The sequence below is a fragment of the Taudactylus pleione genome, unplaced genomic scaffold (assembly GCF_031769625.1).
Source record: "Taudactylus pleione unplaced genomic scaffold, aTauple2 ptg000946l, whole genome shotgun sequence".
Lineage (NCBI taxonomy): Eukaryota > Metazoa > Chordata > Amphibia > Anura > Myobatrachidae > Taudactylus > Taudactylus pleione.
In genome coordinates, this window is record NW_028285347.1 from 2,896,722 (window position 1) to 2,919,447 (window position 22,726).

The window sequence follows — 22,726 nt, forward strand, 5'->3', positions numbered from 1 at the left end:
GCCTTGCTAGTACTAAGTACTAATGTCTATTATTAATATGCAGGTACAGAGACAGGTCAACATTTTTGTTTCATTGATTCTTAAATGTAGTAATTTCTTTGTAGATATTTTAGTCCTGAAAGTAAAAACCTGGAGAAGAGCGACAGGGTGTAATATAGATGTGTGTCAGTCAGTAGTATAATCAGCACTTACCGGGAGCAGCAGCAGCTAGTTCACACCCCCTTTTTTACCTTTACTAACCGGCCGGAACTGGAAATTGCTTTTAGAAGTGTACTTCCTGGTTATGCGATCCAAAGCCCTGTTTTGCGTTGCATGCAACTTCCGGGTTTTGCGTTCCACCTACCTCCGGGATCTGCGGACTCCCCACTTAGCATTTTGAATCAGAATGGATGCAGCCAGCGCTGGGGAAGGGAGAACCAGGGACCCACAGTAAGGGATACATTAAAGGATTGATGCAACACGAAACCCAATTTTTGCTTCCTCCGGTGTAATATTACGGTGCAAGAAGATGCTGCCGGTAAGAGCTGCCATTATATATGTTATTCTTTCTATACTTCAGATGTAAAAATAATGATATTTATTAATATTTTTTTAAAATCACTTCTGTCTTTTGAATAAGATTCATTATAGCGATACATTCAGTCTTGACCAGAAGGTATTTTGGGGTCCTTCATGGTTGGGTAAGGAGGAGGATTTAGAATTTTCTTGGGGAGGTTTTAGGTTCCCAAGGTCTGCAACACTGTGCTTCACCATTCAGCGCTGGTCATTGGTTACCACCAGATGCACCAAAGCTCTCCTCTGAGGGTTAGGACTAGACTATACAGCGCAGATGGACCTGTGACGTCACACCCACGTGACCCTGCCTGGAACGGGTGGGGGGGGGGGATGCTAACGTGGGACCAAAAGTGTCCCCTCGCGGGCTCGCTGCGCTCGCCACGCTTCGGGCGCGGTGGTTCGCCGCTGCGCTCGACACAAATATTTATTCCCCCTCTATGCCCTAGTGGATGGTAACGCAGGAGCAGTCACGTGGTGGATACGTCACAGAGGTCCTTTCTCCAACTAGGAAATAGCAGCAACCCTCCTCTCAGTGCTGAATGGTCATGACCTTTCTCAGCACACTGGTAAGAAAGGACTCATCAAGCTTTTCAGGATTAAGAAGAAAAAATCTTACGGCATTCAGGATTTTCCATCACCATGCATATTTGACGTGACCCTTTGCTGGGGGGATTGCCTGAATGTTTATGGAAATGTAAGGAAGAATGCGGGCGATGTTGCTCCAGCTGGAAATGGAGAGATGCGCCCTTTTTTCAAACCAAGATCGTCCGCTGCCCATTTCACTTCGATTGGGATGCCGGGCACCGGTCTCCCGGCGTCAGTAAAATGACAGGCATCTAGACTGAGACGCCTGTCATTTAACCCTCACTGGGATAAAGCAGTCAGGATTACGTCCGCCGGCTTCCCGACTCATACCGGGAGCTTTCCTGTTGTATTATTGCAGTTCAGTGTGCAGGGGGCTGAATCTGAAAAAATATCTTGCAATATTCAATGGCAAAACAAAATTTGGGGTTTGCCTGAAACGAGCCTGATGATGTAGGGCGTCTGTTCACCCCACTGCTAAGCTTTCCATTGGTGAGCACAGAGAGTCTCTCGTTTATGTGGCCCGGGAGTGGGACAGTCTTATTTCTGTAGATCTTGCTACCATGATTGCCATATTAAAGAAGAATGTCCTAATGGTAGGCTATGCAGGAATTGTGTTTTTGTTGGCCATCAAGCTGGATGGTGCCCAAAGACCCAAAATGCTACATGTGGATGAATGAAGAATGATATAAAAACTGTGAGATCCCATCTAACTCCTCATTGCCAGTGCCTCCATTGGCGAGTATACTGAGAGCACTCTTGACCTGGCTGGCACTGCTTACATTGAGTCAAATATTACAGAGACCTCATTGCCAGCAGTTAATGATCAGGGCTTTACAGAGACCTTGGCAAGACTGCTAAATGACTGGTGCCAGTATTGTAAAAAAGCCCAATATTGGTCGTTCAGACCAACTGGTAGTGAATCCATTTTTTTGCGTGTTTGGGAACATAGTGATAGTGGGTCTTTCAGGTCCAGTGTCTCTACTTTCAGCATTTTCACAACTAGAAAGATGACTCAAATCTCTAATTATAAAGCAGTGATAACCCCTTTTCCGTCTGTTTGAGATGAAAGAAGGGATTGTCACTGCTTTGTCCAATTCATGAGATGGGACACCACATAATTGATCATGTTCCCATAGTACACTGAAGTGGCAAAATTCATGGGATAGCAGTATGTAAATGTAATGGTAGGTGGCGTCATTGTTCTGTGATGTCTTGGAAATGTCCAGACCTGCATAAATTGTAATCTAACATCCCGTGAGTCAGTTTGAACACAGACTAGGCTGCTCACGGCAACGCAACGTGAATGATCAAAGTTCAAATGGGGCATGATATTGGGAGCCCGACGAATGGGACATTGCATTTCCGAAGTTTTGCAGACATTCAACAACTTGATCTACAGTATCACATGTTTACCAGAAATACCTCATGGAAGGCATTACCAACTACCATGGACAGCGCAGTGGCAGATCATGGGTGCTTGATGATCGTGACCAGCGGCATTTGGCCAGAATTGTCTGTGGTAACAGACAATCGACACTGGCTCAAATCACATACACATTCATTGCAGGAGGTACCAGACACATATCCAGCCGTTCAGTGCAGCATTCTTTAGCTTCCATGGGATATGGGCGTAGAAGACCCACCAGAGTGCCCCTGCTAACACTACAACATGGACACAACGCCTCACTTGGGATCGTGATGTCGCTAATTGGACCCTGGAGAACTGACATGGTGGTGTGGTCTGATGAGTCAAGGTTCCATGTGGCGTGGTCCGATGAGTCAAGGTTCCAATTGTTTCGGGCAGATGGTAGAGTTTGGGTGTGGTGCAGACCCCATAAGGTCGTGGACCCCAGTTGTCAACAAGGCACTGTGCAGGTTGGTGGTGGTTTCATAATGTTGTGGGGCATAATGTTGTGGGGTGTGTTCTCATGGCATGGTTTTGGTCCGCTGGTCCTCTTGAACACGTCATTGATGGGTAACTGCTACGTTGCATTGCTTGATGACCATTTGCAGCCCTTCATGGACTTCATGTACCCCTGCAACGATGGAATTATGCACTGTGTCATTGGTCCCAAGTTGTCCAGGATTGGTTTGAGGAGCATTCTGGAGAGTTCTGACGAATGGTGTGGCCACCATGTTCACCCAACATGAACCCAATCGAGCATTTATGGGACTGTGGTGGAGAGGTCCATTCCCATTCAAGATCCTGCACCTACAAATATCAGGGAGCAGTGGGAAGCTATCTAGATAGCATGGGTCTTCTGTTCACTTGTGGAATCAATGGCACGTTGAGTTGCTGCACTTTACCAAGTTAGAGGGGGTCCTACACAATACAAGGCATCTATCCCATGACTTTTGTCACTTCAGTGTATGTTATCGGGATTAAAATCTGTGTGCAATTTTTTTAAACTTTTGAAGCAAACATAACATTCTTACTTATTATTGGAGTTAAAAGGATAGGGGGTGGATGGACCCCCTAATTGTAATCATAATAAGAGGTGCTATCATGCTGAGACTTTTTGTTCCATACAGAAAATAAAATTGCAGGTGCACACTCTAAGCACTAAGAATACTAATAATCAAAACAACTATAATAAACTCTAATACAGTACACATAAAGTTCTTATCAAGTTTTCAGTGGGCCCTTATCAGCTCGCGTATACGCCCAGTATCTGGCTGTGGGGAAATGTTTACTGCAAATGTGTGGGCTTTACAGCCTGGAAATGCAGAGATAAATGTTAAAATATCACTCTCACACAGCCCAGAAAGCATTATGCTCCAGCTGAAGCTACTTATACCCCTTATAGACATAATATACCGGCATCACATAAAATACCCGGAACCAGGACACTAAGCACAGGGTGAAGTCGGGGTTACCCCTTTTACACCTGGGCGACGACCTGAGTTATTCCCGGGTCATCACTCTTCACACCGGACCCGGGTCTTTCATTGATCCAGGTCTTCCGGCATTCACTGGGCGCTTGTAGATGATGCAATCTCCAAGCACTACTGACCCTGGCCAATTAATTTCTTAATTTCAATTCAAGTCCTGGGAAAAACCCTGATAGCGACCAGGATTGTGCATCCGGGACTGTCAACCCAGGTTGGACGTGTCAGACATACGCCAGACCCGGGTCGATTTGCGTTCACATGCATAAATCCAGGTTTTTGGCTTGTATATGAAAGTGGTAACAGTGGAGTGGTGGCAAACTGCACCATCTTGAAAAAGCAGTAGAAATTATTGTATTGCAGTGGTAACTCGTGCAGTAAGCAGTGGTACAAATTGCTAGTTACTTCTCTTTCTTGGAGAAGCTACATAATTAGAGCCCTCAATTTGGGAGAAACAGTTATTATCTCGATGTGAGCTGATACAAACTGCTATAAGGAATAGAACTGTATGACAAATACTTTCTCCCACACGGGCGGTTGCCCTGATATCACATTCCCAGGCTAGCAGGGCTACAATTGTGAGGGCGGAAATATGACATCTGGGGAAAACTTTTAAAGAGGACAAGTATCATTTTAGTAGGCTGAAGGGTGAAAGTGATTGATCTCAAAGTTAATATGTTAAAAAGTATAATTCCTGATTTTCCCCTTATGGCTGCTCTGTGTGTATGTAATATAGGTGAACCACTGTTCACCTATTGGGGTGTAACTATAAGTTAGGGCTGGATAACTTGCTGGTAGTGAAAACAATTAAATATGTTTTAAGCAATTGCATGTGCGATATTCACATCACAAGTGCTTGAAATGTAAGATTGGTGTTGAGTATGGGAATGGTGTATGGAACTTGAATGGACGTTTGATTCGATAAGAAAGGATTACAATTTTTTCTTTTAATATTGTTTGAAGCACAGAATGAAACGGGGGATTGGATAAAAGAGGAACCCATGTGTTTCAGGAAGAATGGGTATAGCATGGACACACATAAGAGGAGAAATGAGTGTGTTTCAGGAAGAATGGGGATAGCATGGACACACATAAGAGGAGAAATAAGTGTGTTTCAGGAAGAATGGGATAGCATGGACACACAAGAGGAGAAATGAGTGTGTTTCAGGAAGAATGGGATAGCATGGACACACATAAGAGGAGAAATGAGTGTGTTTCAGGAAGAATGGGATAGCATGGACACACATAAGAGGAGAAATGCGTGTGTTTCAGGAAGAATGGGATAGCATGGACACACATAAGAGGAGAAATGAGTGTGTTTCAGGAAGAATGGGATAGCATGGACACACATAAGAGGAGAAATGAGTGTGTTTCAGGAAGAATGGGTATAGCATGGACACACATAAGAGGAGAAATGAGTGTGTTTCAGGAAGAATGGGGATAGCATGGACACACAAGAGGAGAAATGCGTGTGTCAGGAAGAATGGGATAGCATGGACACACAAGAGGAGAAATGAGTGTGTTTCAGGAAGAATGGGATAGCATGGACACACAAGAGGAGAAATGAGTGTGTTTCAGGAAGAATGGGATAGCATGGACACACATAAGAGGAGAAATGAGTGTGTTTCAGGAAGAATGGGATAGCATGGACACACATAAGAGGAGAAATGAGTGTGTTTCAGGAAGAATGGGGATAGCATGGACACACATAAGAGGAGAAATGCGTGTGTCAGGAAGAATGGGGATAGCATGGACACACAAGAGGAGAAATGCGTGTGTCAGGAAGAATGGGATAGTATGGACACACAAGAGGAGAAATGAGTGTGTTTCAGGAAGAATGGGATAGCATGGACACACAAGAGGAGAAATGAGTGTGTTTCAGGAAGAATGGGATAGCATGGACACACATAAGAGGAGAAATGAGTGTGTTTCAGGAAGAATGGGATAGCATGGACACACATAAGAGGAGAAATGCTTGTGTTTCAGGAAGAATGGGGATAGCATGGACACACATAAGAGATGAAATGCTGGTGTGTCAGGAAGAATGGGATAGCATGGCCATACAAGAGGAGAAATGCATGTGTTTCAGAAAGAATGGGATAGCATGGACACACAAGAGGAGAAATGCATGTGTTTCAGGAAGAATGGGGATAGCATGGACACACATAAGAGGAGAAATGTGTGTTTCAGGATGAGTGGGATAGCATGGCCACACATAAGAGGAGAAATGCTTGTGTTTCAGGAAGAATGGGATAGCATGGCCATACAAGAGGAGAAATGCGTGTGTTTCAGGAAGAATGGGGATAGCATGTCCACACAGGAGGAGAAATGCATGTGTTTCAGGAAGAATGGGATAGCATGGCCACACATAAAAGGAGAAATGCGGGTGTGTCAGGAAGAATGGGATAGCATGGACACAAGAGGAGAAATGCGTGTGTGTAAGGAAGAATGGGATAGCATGGACACACATAAGAGGAGAAATGAGTGTGTTTCAGGAAGAATGGGATAGCATGGACACACATAAGAGGAGAAATGAGTGTGTTTCAGGAAGAATGAGATAGCATGGACACGCATAAGAGGAGAAATGAGTGTGTTTCAGGAAGAATGGGATAGCATGGACACGCATAAGAGGAGAAATGAGTGTGTTTCAGGAAGAATGGGGATAGCATGGACACACATAAGAGGAGAAATGCATGTGTCAGGAAGAATGGGATAGCATGGACACACATAAGAGGAGAAATGCTTGTGTTTCAGGAAGAATGGGATAGCATGGACACACATAAGAGGAGAAATGAGTGTGTTTCAGGAAGAATGGGGATAGCATGGACACACATAAGAGATGAAATGCTGGTGTGTCAGGAAGAATGGGATAGCATGGCCATACAAGAGGAGAAATGCGTGTGTTTCAGGAAGAATGGGATAGCATGGACATACAGGAGGAGAAATGTGTGTTTCAGGAAGAATGGGATAGCATGGACACACATAAGAGGAGAAATGAGTGTGTTTCAGGAAGAATGGGGATAGCATGGACACACATAAGAGGAGAAATGCGTGTGTCAGGAAGAATGAGATAGCATGGACACACATAAGAGGAGAAATGCTTGTGTTTCAGGAAGAATGGGATAGCATGGACACACAAGAGGAGAAATGAGTGTGTTTCAGGAAGAATGAGATAGCATGGCCATACAAGAGGAGAAATGAGTGTGTTTCAGGAAGAATGGGATAGCATGGACACACATAAGAGGAGAAATGAGTGTGTTTCAGGAAGAATGGGGATAGCATGGACACACATAAGAGGAGAAATGTGTGTGTGTCAGGAAGAATGGGATAGCATGGCCACACATAGGAGAAATGCGGGTGTGTCAGGAAGAATGGGATAGCATGGACATACAGGAGGAGAAATGCGTGTGTTTCAAGAAGAATGGGATAGCATGGCCACACAAGAGGAGAAATGCGTGTGTCAGGAAGAATGGGATAGCATGGACACACAAGAGGAGAAATGCGTGTGTGTCAGGAAGAATGGGATAGCATGGACACAAGAGGAGTAATGCATGTGTGTCAGGAAGAATGGGATAGCATGGACACACAAGAGGATAAATGCATGTGTCAGGAAGAATGGGATAGCATGGCCACACAAGAGGAGAAATGCGTGTTTCAGGAAGAATGGGATAGCATGGACACACAAGAGGAGAAATGCGTGTGTGTCAGGAAGAATGGGATAGCATGGACACACAAAAAGAGAAATGCGTGTGTTTCAGGAAGAATGGGATAACATGGACACAAGAGGAGAAATGCTTGTGTTTCAGGAAGAATGGGGATAGCATGGACACACAAGAGGAGAAATGCAGGTGTGTCAGGAAGAATGGGATAGCATGGCCACACAAGAGGAGAAATGCATGTGTTTCAGGAAGAATGGGATAGCATGGACACAAGAGGAGAAATGCGTGTGTGTAAGGAAGAATGGGATAGCATGGACACACATAAGAGGAGAAATGAGTGTGTTTCAGGAAGAATGGGATAGCATGGACACACATAAGAGGAGAAATGAGTGTGTTTCAGGAAGAATGGGATAGCATGGCCATACAAGAGGAGAAATGCGTGTGTTTCAGGAAGAATGGGATAGCATGGACATACAGGAGGAGAAATGTGTGTTTCAGGAAGAATGGGATAGCATGGACACACATAAGAAGAGAAATGAGTGTGTTTCAGGAAGAATGGGGATAGCATGGACACACATAAGAGGAGAAATGCGTGTGTCAGGAAGAATGAGATAGCATGGACACACATAAGAGGAGAAATGCTTGTGTTTCAGGAAGAATGGGATAGCATGGACACACAAGAGGAGAAATGAGTGTGTTTCAGGAAGAATGAGATAGCATGGCCATACAAGAGGAGAAATGAGTGTGTTTCAGGAAGAATGGGATAGCATGGACACACATAAGAGGAGAAATGAGTGTGTTTCAGGAAGAATGGGGATAGCATGGACACACATAAGAGGAGAAATGTGTGTGTGTCAGGAAGAATGGGATAGCATGGCCACACATAGGAGAAATGCGGGTGTGTCAGGAAGAATGGGTAGCATGGCCACACAAGAGGAGAAATGCGTGTGTTTCAGGAACAATGGGATAGCATGGACACACATACGAGGAGAAATGCGTGTGTTTCAGGAAGAATGGGATAGCATGGCCACACAAGAGGAGAAATGCGTGTGTGTCAGGAAGAATGGGATAGCATGGCCACACATAAGAGGAGAAATGCGTGTGTTCAGGAAGAATGGGATAGCATAGACACACAAGAGGAGAAATGCATGTGTGTCAGGAAGAATGGGATAGCATGGCCATACAAGAGGAGAAATGCGTGTGTGTCAGGAAGAATGGGATAGCATGGACACACATAAGAGAAGAAATGTGTGTGTTTCAGGAAGAATGGGATAGCATGGCTGTACAAGAGGAGAAATGCGTGTGTTTCGGGAAGAATGGGGATAGCATGGCCACACAAGCTGAAATGCGTGTGTTTCGGGAAGAATGGGGATAGCATGGCCACACAAGGAGAAATGTGTGTGTTTCAGCATAAATGGGCTAGCATGGACACACAAGGAGAAATGCATGTGTGTCAGGAAGAATGGGGATAGCATGGCCACACAAGAGGAGAAATGCGTGTGTTTCGGGAAGAATGGGATAGCATGGCCACACAAGGAGAAATGCATCTGTGTCAGGAAGAATGGGATAGCATGGCCACACAAGAGGAGAAATGCATGGGTTTCAGGAAGAATGGGTATAGCATGGACACACATAAGAGGAGAAATGCGTATATTTCAGGAAGAATGGCGATAGCATGGACACACATAAGAGGAGAAATGCATAGGTGGATGAATAAACGGTTACAGTGTTTGTGTAGGTTGAAAGAAGCAAGATTGTTAATATGAGAAGTGAAGCGAAGATATTGGATGGTTGGGAGACAATGCATAAATGGAGCAAGAAGTTGTTTTGGGTGCACAGTTGTGTCCACATACAGCTATCCTCAAATCACGCCAAAAAGCCCCGTTTGGTCACCACAGATCTTTGTGACTTAGCTGCACCATGAGTCCCGCCACACAGTTTTGTATCAAACATATGTCTCGGTCGCATCACTGATGTGACCAAATTACAATGCATGAGCATCCTGTATGCAGCAGCTGTGTGCGATTCATTTGCTAACTTCAGGAAAAAAGACAGATGCGAGTGAGCCACGCCATGCTTCCCGCCACGCAGCGTTGTTGTTAATCTGCGACTTTATACCTGTAACAAAAATCCTATTCCTGAGTGTCCAATACACTATAGCCCCGTACACACTTATTTGAATGAACACAATATCTTTGAATGATATATTGTTGAAATCGTCCAGTGTGTATGCACTTACAGACGAACGATGCGCCTTCCCGCGGGTTCTTAACGATATCGCTAGTCGTCTGTACATGCAGTCCAATCTGGGGAAAACGTTAGTGATGCCATGCTGCCAAATGCAGCATAGCCCCGCTTCCCCCCCCCATCGTTCGTCATTGCCGGCATCGGCAAGTATTAGTGCAGTAGCTGATGCCAGCACTCCCAGCGGGCCCGCCTCTTCCGACATCGCTTCGGACACACATCGTCCAGTGAAGTTACACAGATGCTAAATTAAGAAATAGTTTTGAAAGTCTGAAATCATCTAAGTTGTGCTTTATGGAGCCAAAAGGATGGGTGAATGAGAACACATCTGTAGAAGGTGGATAGGTGAATGTAGAATGAAAGAGCTAGTGTGATATGACAAAAGGGGATCCGGTCAATGCTGGCGCCGGAATCTCGGCGGTAAGTACTGGGGTTAGAGGAAGTATTAGGGTTAGGCACTATGGGGAAGGTTAGGTTTAGGTACTAGGGGGGGAGGTTAGGATACTGACCGACATGTGTCGGCATCCTAACCTTGTCGGGAAGCCGGCATCAGGACTCTGACCGCTGGGATCCTGAGCGTCGGCATCCTGTATGAGACAGGATAAGGTGAAAGAAGTGGTGAGTAGTGTGGAACCGAATAAAAAGCTAGGGAAAGAATGTTATGACTTTTTTAGTATGATATGGGTGGATGGTATGAAATATATGTCTGCAACTGGGAGTAGTTTTATCAATGAAGGAAGGGTGCAATGTTGATTCATAAGAAAACTCGAGTATAAGTTGAGTATTTGAAGACCCATAAATTTGCTGATTATAGAACACAAGAGTTTTGCAAAGATCTTGGAGAATTGTAAGAGACGTATGATCAATCAGGTAGGCAGGTATTGATAAGGCACTAGTCTGTGCTGTACTACTAGGTACAATAGGCAAGTAAGCTGTCCTTATTCAGGATAACACAATCCTGGTAATGGCATTTACATCAATAATTTACCTGCTTAGTTTTTCTCCATTAGAGACTGAGAGAGGACCTTCAAAAATTGCAAGACTGACTTTTTGGATCTATTAGACGTTAATGGTTTGGGTGTTCCACCAACTGTAGCTTCTGCCCAGGCCACAAATGGACGACATTGTACGTAGACCGGAAGATTACAGTGTACACCAACAGCATCTCCATGTAGATGGGATTAAAGAATTCTGTTACATTGCACTTATATTAGTATGTTAGACCGGTCATTTGCCTGGTCACTAGCTTTCATGTTAATCGGCATTGCAGGGATTTCTTTCTTTCTGTCTTCTACCACCTTCCCATCTCTGTCCCCCATTCTCCAAATCTTTATCTCTCTCATCTCTGTCCCTTCTGTCCATCTTACTCATCTCTGGGCCTGATTCAGAGCCGCTCGAAAGCGGCCGCTCGTTCGTTCCAAGCGATGTTTGCACAACTGCGCATGCGTACGGATCTTAATACGCATGCGCGAACCAGTCAGTGCGGCCGAAAATCGTTTGTTCGCTAAATAGCGAATGCCTGCTATTTTGAGTGACATGAGGAGGCGTATGTGGGTGGTAACAGGGGAAGGTGCTTGAAAACGGGGAGTGGAGATCAGAACGCAGGCGTGCTTAAAGGTCAAAACGGGCGTTTTATGGGTGTGCATAATTAATACAGCAGCGTCATTGACCACGTCACTGGGTTATTTTATAGTTAGAACTGCTCGCAAGATTGTGGTAGGAAAAACCAACCCCAAGAATAGCGAGCAGTTCATACGCTGGTCGATGTACTCGATTAATCTAATAAATAGCGGACATGACGTAGGATGCGAGCGGCCAGGGGGCGTAGTTTTCAAAAAAACGACCGCAAGTTTTGTTCGCTCGTTCAGACCTAGAGGCGTGAACAGACCGCAAAGAGCGAACGGTTCATTTGAATAGCCAGCCCCTATTTTCTGAACGACTGAGCGCAAATAGCGTCCGGCTCTGAATCAGGGCCTCTGTCCATTCTGTCTCTCTTCTCTCATCTCTGTCCACCCTCCCCCGTTTCTTGCTCATCTCCATCTTCCCTCCTCCTGTCTGACTCCCTCCTTGTCTCTCTCATCTCGGTCCTCCTATCCCACCCTGTCTATCTCTCCTTCATGAATTTCCTCGCTCCACCGTCTTATCTGTCCTCCCCTGTCTGCCTCTCCCTCATCTCTGTACCCCTCTCTTGCGCCTCTCTCAGTCTCTCTCTCTCTCTTATATCTCTGTCCCACTTTCCCTTCATCTCACTTTCATCTCTGTTCCCTTCCTGCCTCCCCCTCCTGGTGCAGTCATCCATTCGCATCCCTCCCAAAAGTCCAGATTTCAGCGGGACAGAGTTCCTCTTTTTGGCTCGATACCGCTGTCCTACCCGCTGACCGCTGTGGATGGATGCCATGCAATGCGCTCAGTGTCCATTTAGTGCGATGAGGAGGATGCCCAGCAGCTGATGGAACATTGGGTTCACCCCCAGTGTGCCCTAAAATGTCACACCAGCGGTTGTGACCTAGCAGGCAAGAGCAGACTTCATGCGCGTGAAGTCTCGATTTTAGCTATCAAAATGTTGGGAGGTAAGTGTTTAGCTGTCAGTGCTCCAGCCCCTGTCCTTCAGTGCATGTGGTGGGGCCTCCCCTCTAGTGCGCTGCTGCTAGCCAGAAACTAGTCTGATTATAAATGTTAGATCTACAATGAGGAATATATAAGCTATGATATCAGCATGGGTAATCTCACTGTATTTATAGGAAGGACTGTTGTCCAGAAGAAGGATTTTTGGTAAAATACAAAATCCATCAGAGTAATAGTACCAGTGAAACGACACTAACAATAGGTCATTAGCAATAATACAGAAGGGGCCACTCAAATTAGGATAAACAATACCCTGTATCGAAAAATTGGAAATGTAGAAGTAAAAAAATATGTAGTTTATATGAAGAGTTTCTAACATACACAGGGGGTCATTCAGACCCGCTCGCGAGCGGCAGGACGCTCGCAAGCGGGTCGATGTTCCCCACTGCGCATGCGCACGACGGAGGGAGCTCCGTCGTGCGCATGCGCGAGACCCGGCGAGCGACGGGCTCACCATCGCTCCGGGTCTCGCACCAAAGGGGGCGTGCTGTCGATGTTGATTGACAGCACGCCCCCTTTGGTGGGCGTGCCTGCCAGACGGAGGCGTTCCCATGGGAACGCCTACCGTCCCATCCGGCCCCACTGACATCACTAGTGATGTCATTGGGAGTGAATTTGGCTCTGATAGAGCCAAAATCACTCCAGGGCTTGCGGCAGCGAGACCCTACCGCAGGGTCTCCGTCGCAAGCTCGATGGTCGCGATGGTCAAGACCATCGAGACCATCATCATGGACGCTCCCTATAGCTGTGGGTGGTAGGAGGGCCCTGATTCAGAGCGAGCGCTCTGGTCAGAGCGTTCAGCTCTGAATCAGGCCCACAGTCACAATAGAGTCCAGAACAAATCTTGGCTGTAATGAAAAGAGACTACGTGAATTGAGGTGAAAATGTTGGTGGCAGACAGAGAAGACTAAGGGCTTGATTCAGCAGTGCTCTATGGGGGAGATTTATAAATGATTGCGTGCATTGCTGAACGCAGATTCACGATTATCGGGAATCTGCAAATGCGCAGGGCCCATTCTGCGAGTGTGCAGAATGGGTCCTGCTCAGTCACACGCAAGCCTTTGAATGCCTCTGCCTGATTGACAGGCAGAGGCATTTAAAGGGTGGGGGAGGCCGGCGTTCCAGGAACGGGGCGTGTGCGCCCCATTTTCCGTGAGTGGCCATACTAGGGACTGCATGGACGTATGCAGTCTTCTGGGCTCGCAAGCCGGCCAGCCTGAATAAGCTGAGGCTTACTCCGCTGTCCGGCCGCCTGATGCCATCCACCATCGCGACCACCGACGGTTGCGATGGTGATCCCAGCCTCCCCTTGCGTGCAGCTTTGCAGTTGCGATCCTTGCTGAATCAGGCGCTAATTACATTAGGTGTTTGCTAAAAATGTTTTTGAAAATTGTTTTTAAAATGTTGTCAACTATGAAATTCTCTGATTGTAATCTGTCAATCAATATTCAGGGTGAAGGTCAGACACATATCAGAGATGAGGAGGAAGAAGAGATTCACATAAAGATTAAGGATGAGGAGGACATTGCTACAGACATCAGCACAGGTGAGTAGATACAGAAATTATTCCCACATATTCAGTCAGAGATGTGCGCTATTTCCATGTTTTAACAGTTGAGTGATAACCGGCAATCTGCACACGCATCTAAGTCGTAAGACGCATTCATCAAGGTACATTACTGTAGTCACTCGCAGCTACTATTTACTCGCAGTGTGATTGAGGCAGCATTTGTGGGGGGTAATGGGGAGTGGCGGCAAAAAACGCAGATGTGTCGCGACTGTTTTCGGGGTGTGTCACAGTCTATGTCTATGATCACGTACGCAGTGAAACTGGCTCTGACGTCTCAGTCTGGTGTATCTCATACATCAGGAGTCATCAGCTTCTATTATACTCCTCTCCCCCTCACATCATGTCACTGTGTGTTACCAGCCCAGAGATCTGACCAATCTCCTCCCCTCACTCTCTGGTGTATCTCATACATCAGGAGCCATCAGCTTCTATTATACTCCTCCTCTCCCCCTCACATCATGTCACTGTGTGTTACCAGCCCAGAGATCTGACCAATCTCCTCCCCACACTCTCTGGTGTATCTCATACATCAGGAGCCATCAGCCCCTATTAGACTCCTGCTCTCCCCCTCACATCATGTCACTGTGTTACCAGCCCAGAGATCTGACCAGTCTCCTCCCCACACTCTCTGGTGTATCTCGTACATCAGGAGTCATCAGGTTCTATTATACTCCTGCTCTCCCCCTCACATTATCTCACTGTGTGTTACTAGCCCAGAGATCCGACCAGTCTCCTCCCCACACTCTCTGGTGTATCTCATACATCAGGAGCCATCAGCCCCTATTATACTCCAGCTCTCCCCCTCACATCATGTCACTGTGTGTTACCAGCCCATAGATCTGACCAGTCTCCTCCCCACACTCTCTGGTGTATCTCATACATCAGGTGCCATCAGCCCCTATTATACTCCTGCTCTCCCCCTCACATCATGTCACTTTGTGTTACCAGCTCAGAGATCTGACCAGTCTCCTCCCCACACTCTCTGGTGTATCTCATATATCAGGAGTCATCAGCTTCTATTATACTTCTCTCCCTTCACATAATGTCACTGTGTGTTACCAGCCCAGAGATCTGACCAGTCTCCTCCCCACATTCTCTGGTGTATCTCATACATCAGGAGCCATCAGCCCCTATTAGACTCCTGCTCTCCCCCTCACATCATGTCACTGTGTGTTACCAGCCCAGAGATCTGACCGTGATCTGACCAGTCTCCTCCCCACACTCTCTGGTGTATCTCATACATCAGGAGCCATCATCCCCTATTATACTCCTCCTCTCCCTTCACATAATGTCACTGTGTTACCAGCCCAGAGATCTGACCAGTCTCCTCCCCACACTCTCTGGTGTATCTCATACATCAGGAGTCATCAGCTTCTATTATACTCCTCTCCCTTCACATAATGTCACTGTGTGTTACCAGCCCAGAGATCTGACCAGTCTCCTCCCCACACTCTCTGGTGTATCTCATACATCAGGAGCCATCAGCCCCTATTATACTCCTCCTCTCCCTTCACATCATGTCACTGTGTGTTACCAGCCCAGAGATCTGACCAGTCTCCTCCCCACACTCTCTGGTGTATCTCATACATCAGGAGTCATCAGCTTCTATTATACTCCTCTCCCTTCACATAATGTCACTGTGTGTTACCAGCCCAGAGATCTGACCAGTCTCCTCCCCACACTCTCTGGTGTATCTCATACATCAGGAGTCATCAGCTTCTATTATACTCCTCTCCCTTCACATAATGTCACTGTGTGCTAGTAGCTCAAAGATCTGACCAGTGTCCTCCCCACTATTTCTGGTGTTTCTCTCGGGTGTGGTTTGAAAGATCTACAGTTAAAAGACAATGTTTAGATAGACACCAGATGTTAGACAGTCAATAGATCGACAGGGACAAAAAGTCGACACTAAAGGTCAACAGATGCACATGGTCGGCAGGGATAAAAATTGTCGACACATGTTTTTGTTTTCTAACCCTAATCTTCACCCTAACCCTCCCCTTGGTGCCTATCCCTAACCCTCCCTCCAGGTGCCTAACCGTAACCGTCCCTTCTAGTGCATAACCCTAACCCTCCCTCCTGGTGCCTAACCCTAACCGTTGGGGTAAGTGCCTAACCCTAAACCTAACCATAAAAAAATCATGTGTCGACCATTTTTGTCCCTGTCGACCTATTGACTGTCTAACATCTGGTGTCTATCTAGACATTGTCTACCTTTTTACTGTAGCTCTTTAGACCTGATCCAATTTCTCTCCATCTTTATTCAGAGTCCTATGACAACATTTTGCTATAGTCATACAAAATGAATAATTTACAGCAGATGGGCGACATGAAAATTTGGGGCACGTATGTTTGATTTTATTCCCTCCATCATAATCCCCTCATATATAGAGTGTGGGGTAAATCTAGCTATAAGGTGCTATACATCCTTACCAAAACTAAACCATGTTGATCTGCTTGGGGTTAAGTAAATATTTATGGGCAGTTTTAGTTGGGAGGGGGGGTGCCATGCCTCATCTCTAACTTTCAGTACTGAAATGAGGCTGACCATTATATGTATGCTTGCAAGGACACTGGGCTAATATATTACTCTGTTTGCACACTCAGCATATCTCCATTTACAGAGCACACATGTATATTATTATCATTACCAAAAGCCAGGGGATGTACCACACAGGGAGTCTACCGCTCAGCCCTAAAGAGTCTAATACTGTTCTCTGCCACTGAGCCCCCATTCACACTGCCAGCAATAACCTGTGTTATTTTGCATGAACGCACAGCAAACCGGGTTACTGTGCAGTGTGAAAGGGCCCAGTTGAAATAACCCAGGTCGAGCGACCAGGCATTTCAACCAGAGTAACGAGCAGGGTTGAACCCGGCCCGTGGTGCAGTGTGAACGAGTAACCCGGGTCAATGTGACCCGGGTCCGTTCACAGCATAGGAAGAGTCGGCGCTTGCAGATGATCTCATCTCTAAGCGCTGACTCTGCACGTAATGACGTTGACGTCATCCACCCGGCAATAAGCCAGGTCGACCCGCCAGTCTGAAAGGGGTCTCAGCCGGGAGAGACCCGAGTCCAAAATTCCAGGTCCAACCCGGGATTGCGATGTGAAAGGAGTATGAGCCACACCGACTTAGCCCATAGTGAGAATTAGTGACCAGTACAAAATCTCTGGATACTGTGTATGTTACCTCTTGTGCAGCTGAGAGAGATAGATGTATAGACAATGTATTCAGCCACTGTGTGTGTTCTGCAGATGGATCCAGTAACTGGAGTACCCCTGAGACACATCCTAGTCGTTCTTCATACGATTCAGCAGAGGAAGATTTCACACCAAAGAAATACATTAAGGTTTGATTAGTATATAGAATGTGTTTCTCTAGTACAATTGTCATTAATCACGTTTGCATCTTAGTTTTACTATTAATTTACAGTATGTAATATAGAGAAACCTTGGGAAATATAATATTATTTTAATTCCTTTGCTGCAGGATAGTTTGCTGGTGCCCTTAGTGAGGGTCTCCAAGTCATTTTATACAAAGCGGATATTTCCTGCTGGTATTTTCTTATGTTTGGTACATTTACACATTAAAAATATATATGTAATTTTTCTGTATTTTATTTTATGCTGCATTGATGAATACTATGGAATGGTGGATTTGTTTTTTTTTTATGTTTTACTGTTTTTTTTTTATCTTTTACTGTTTTTTTTTTTTTTTGCCATTTTCTTGCTATATGCCTATAAGCTGCTACACAATAATTGAATATCTGTAAGGGGACATTCCAATCCCCTTCATTGCGATTTAAAGGGAAGGCTGGTACACCTGCTGTGTCTTCTGTCACTGTGGGGAGGTGTTATAAAGTCACACTTAATGTCTCTTACCAATTTGGTGTTCCAGTTTGCTATTATTACACTAAGTTGTGTTTTTGTTTCTATTGTTATGTGTGTATATGGAATATCTGGCAGGATAAGATTGATTGGAAGAATACATTAATATGTGTGATTATCCCTGTGCTAAGACTTTGTAAAAACTATGTCGGACCCATATAGCGCTATGTCTCTGTACCCTTTTGTTTTACTGTACGTGGTTTTTGGACTGTAGGTACTGATTCTGAGATGAGCACAAACACAATGGTTTGCGGATTTGAAGGACTCGTTCTGGACCCGTTCTGCTTTTGTGAAGAACAAGTCCTGCAAGATCAATCGCAGCGCCCCCAAAGCCGAAGCATGATTAAAATGCTGCGACCATTTGGGGGGCTGGGAGGGTCGTCAGCGAGGGCCGTTTTACTAAATGGGGGCAGCTTTCCTTGCCCTGGCTGAGCAGTTCCAGTGCCTGTACTGAGTAAGCTTAAGCTTACTCAGATGGGTGATGACTGCGGCCATTGCAACCGATGGTCGCGATGGTGATCCAATGCTTCGTCTTCAGACGCAGCACTCAGATCTGCGATGCTGGCAGGAGGTGTCTTTTATCATCAGACACCTCTTGCCAGCATCGCCAGCAAGCGTTCGCATATGTTAGCATTGCTTCTGCGTCTTTGAACGCTAACAGCGTCCATCCTTGAATCGGGGCCTTAGTGGCTCCATTTGGTAAAGGCAAATTTGAATAAGTGTGTCGGGACTTGGAGGTCATGCTTTAGCGTAAAGCCGGTAGCCCCCTCTCCCCTTTAGAAAACTGATGCAGCAGAACTAACTGTGCTGCTGCTTGTAGTTGAATAATGCAGCCGTGGCTGCAGAGCCTCCTCCCGGGAACAGGTGCTGCTTGCACCTGTTCTCGGCAGGGTCACATCGACCCTGTGTGGGGGCCCCTCTGTGTGTGGGGGCCCAGGGAGGACAGCCCCTGTTGCCCCCCCCTCCCCCCTTAATCTGGCCCTTGTGAAAGATGACACATTACCTCATTCTGAATGCCAAAATTTGTGAGGGTAGATCTGAACCTAAACCGAACTGCTCATCTCTAGTTTAAACATGCCTCTTCCAATGAAATAAAACCCCTTTAGTGCCTTCGTAGGTCATTCATGACTATTATTATTTGTACCATGACCACCTGCCACCTCCATCTTTTTACGCTTCTGTTATATGCCTAAAGTGCTTGGAAGTGATCATCCATATTATTATGTCTGTTATTTAGGAGGAACGCCTAAATATTGGGGTAGTTGATCATGATAACACAAGTGAAGGTGAGAATGTGAACATGAAGATTGAGGAGGAGGAAACCCCTACAGATATCAGCACAGGTTAGTAATAATCACTGATTACATTATTCGCTCTCCTCCTCGTATCAGGTCACTGTGTGCCGACAGCCAAGAGATCTGACCAGTCCTGATTCCTACAAGCTTTTTTTTAGCAAAGAAGGAGCAAAACAAAATACATAAGCTGCATCTGCGCTGTGCTGTGGTATTTCTCAAGCTTAGCCGTAGTCTTCCATGCTTGGAGGGACATTCTGCTCATGTGGTGATAGCAGCCATTAACCACCAAAACTGCATACAGGACCTGATTCAGAAACGATCGCTAATGCGCGGCATAGGCGTCCACTGCTGTCTTCTCATATTCGTCCAACCTCTCTCTTCTGCATAGACTTTGGTACCAGCGTAGCACATCGACGCATTGACACCAGGTTTGACCAGCCGCAGATATTGTAAGTCTCTTCGCATGCAAAGGGCTCGCATGCTACCTACACAAATGCCGTGGCTAATTTATGTACGCACATGAAACGGACACCACACCCCCAAACGCTCACAGCTTGTCACTCACTCTGCGATGGATCCCTAAGTGCGTCCGTAATCGCAGCGCACATGCAATCAATCAATCTGCATACGTAAATGCAATTGCGTAGGCTTCTGAATCAGGCCCGTATATTGCTGATCTGCTAATCCGCAGTATTTATCATGCAGGAGACCTACTGGCTCATTTTGCGTGTTGTGCATGAATACTGGGTAGCTTTGTTTACACAGAAATTCAGAATTTAGCTAGGTAGACATAGGACTCAACCATTTCAACTCTAAGGTCTTATTTACGAAGCGCTGCTGCTTCTCGGCGGGTTGCAGGTGAAAATTTAAAACGGCAACTGTAGTCAGTGTAAAGCACGCCGGGATTTACACTGACTGCAGGTGCCGTTTTAAATTTTCACCTGCAGCTCGCCGGGAAGCAGTAGCAGTTCATAAATAAAGCCCAAAATCTGTATGCTTGTTATAAATGCAACAAGGTTTTGTCAGGGTACAAAGGTCATTGTGAGAAGGCCCGGAATACCCATTAGATAGGCTAGGCGAGTGCTTAGGGGGCCCGTCAGCCACACTTTTCTGACCATTTCAATTTTTTAAATTTTTTTTTTTAAATACCTTCCTTGTGAGCAATCCAAGCCCAGGTCAGCCCCTAAAGGGTTAATGGCAACGAGAAAACGCTGGCCTGGCAGGGGCGGTTATTTCAGCATTGGTTAGAGCAGTGTGTGCGGGCTCGAAAATCGCCTCTGTCCATGCGCACTTCATACACCGTCCACCTCTCAATCTGCCCCATAATGTGCAATTAGATTGCAACTGTGCCCTCATTGTAAATATAGCTTGTCTAGTGCAAAGATTCATATTTACACATATTTATTTTATTTCCAGCACCAGAACATAGATACAATAGCATAAATACCTCAGAGCGTCATCGATTTTTATCTCCAGATCATGGAATGGAAGATATGGATATCACCAGCGATTCTCGAAGAGAAAACATCATTACCCAGGACAGACAGCCCGTACTTCCCAGCAAAGATATATTATATGGTCCCTCTCAACATGGGGGATATTTGCCTGATAATTTAGCTATTGCTACATGTAAGCCAGCTCAAATAGGTAATGAAAGATTTGCTTGTTCTGAATGTGGAAAATGTTTTACCCAGAATGCAAAGCTTATTAAACATCAGAGACGTCACATGGTCCAGAAGCCATTTTCATGTGCAGCATGTGGGAAGTATTTTAACAAGAATTCATCTCTTGTTGAACATCAGAGAATCCACACAAACGAAAGACCCTTTTCATGCTCAGAATGTAGCAAACGTTTTACAATAAAATCTAATCTGGTTAAACATAGGAGAATTCACACTGGTGAAAAACCATTTCCATGTTCTTATTGTGAGAAATGTTTTGCTAATAAATCGAATCTCATTGAACACCAGTACATTCACACAGGGGAAAAGCCCTTTTCATGTTCTGAGTGCGGGAAATGCTTCATGCAGAAATCATACATTGTTAAACACCTGAGAATTCACACAGGCGAGAAACCATTTCCTTGCACTGAATGTGAGAAGTGTTTTACGGATAAATCAAGTCTGGTCAAACACCAGAGAACTCACACGGGTGAGAAGCCATTTTGTTGCTCAGAATGTGGGGCATCGTTTACCCTGAAATCAACTCTTGTTAAACACCAGAGAATTCACACTGGCGAGAAGCCGTTTCCGTGTTCTGAGTGCGGTAAATGTTTTACCCAGAAATCCACACTCGTTAAACATCATATAAATCACACAGGGCAAAAGGCATTTGCATGTACTTACTGTGGAAATTATTTTGCACACAAACATAGCCTTGTTAAACATCAGAGAACTCATTCAAACTTACACAGGTGACACACTGCTGGTATATTTGTCAATGGAAAGTACTTATCTGAGGGACGAACATTAATGAAACATTAATTAAAAAGGGGTCAACTTGTATTACATTGCAAATGTTTTGTGAAGTGTTATAGGATTGACTCATTGTAAATTTTAAGTTTCTTGCAATTTAAAATAAAAACATTTGCAGTATAAGAACAAAAAGTGTCTTCCTCATTCATGCATGACATCATGCAGATATGGTGAAGAGGTTCAGTTGTTCAAACGGAATCGGTATGATTTATCGACGGACCCCTGGCTGGCGGTTCAAATCCCGACAGCAGCAGCCCGACAAGGATGAAAATCCCGATTGTCCACAGGTAAGTATTAGCTAACCTATTCTACCCCCTAACCCTCCCTTAGGGGTGCCTAACCGTAACCTTCCCCCCCAGTGCCTAACCCTAACCTCCCCCCGGGGGTGCCTAACCCTAAGTCCCCCCCCGGGAGCCCCTAACCTAACTCCCAAGCGCGGCTGTCCGCGCTCTGCGCCTGACATCACTTCGATCGGGATGCTGGGCACCGGTCTCCCGGCTTCAGTAAAATGACACCTGTCATTTAACCCTCGCCGGGATTAAGCAGTCGGGAAGCCGGCTGTCGGGATTAGGTCTGCCAGGTCCCGACTGCATACCGTTCAAACTGAATACCATAATAGTGTAGAAATTACTTTGTTGGTACCAGGCAGGGTATCTCAGAAAGTATTGATCTTCTGTGATCGCCATGCACAACATTTACAGAGACTGGTGCACAGAACAAAACCAGCAGTGAGCGTCAGTTCTGTGGGTGAAAATACCTTGTTAATGAAAGAGGTCAAAAGAGAATGGCCGGACTTGTTCAAGCTGACAGTAACTCAAATAACCATGTAGTTCCACTCCTGGGACCGGAACACAGGCTCATCAAAACAGTTGGAAATAGGAAAAATGTCACCTGTTCTGATGATGGGGTCGGAATTTGTTGTAATCAACATGACTTCTTG

General features: G+C 45.6%; 1 protein-coding gene across 1 annotated transcript; it reads left to right on the forward strand.

Moving 5' to 3' along the window:
- The first annotated feature begins 290 nt into the window (after positions 1-290).
- Positions 291-21,897, forward strand: LOC148473268 (uncharacterized). Its single transcript, XM_088459898.1, has 5 exons — positions 291-517; positions 14,010-14,103; positions 17,385-17,479; positions 19,255-19,360; positions 20,729-21,897. Exons 1-5 carry the CDS (start codon positions 509-511, stop codon positions 21,727-21,729), a joined length of 1,305 nt encoding a protein of 434 aa, XP_088316024.1. The 5' UTR covers positions 291-508; the 3' UTR covers positions 21,730-21,897.
- Positions 21,898-22,726: the final 829 nt, after the last annotated feature.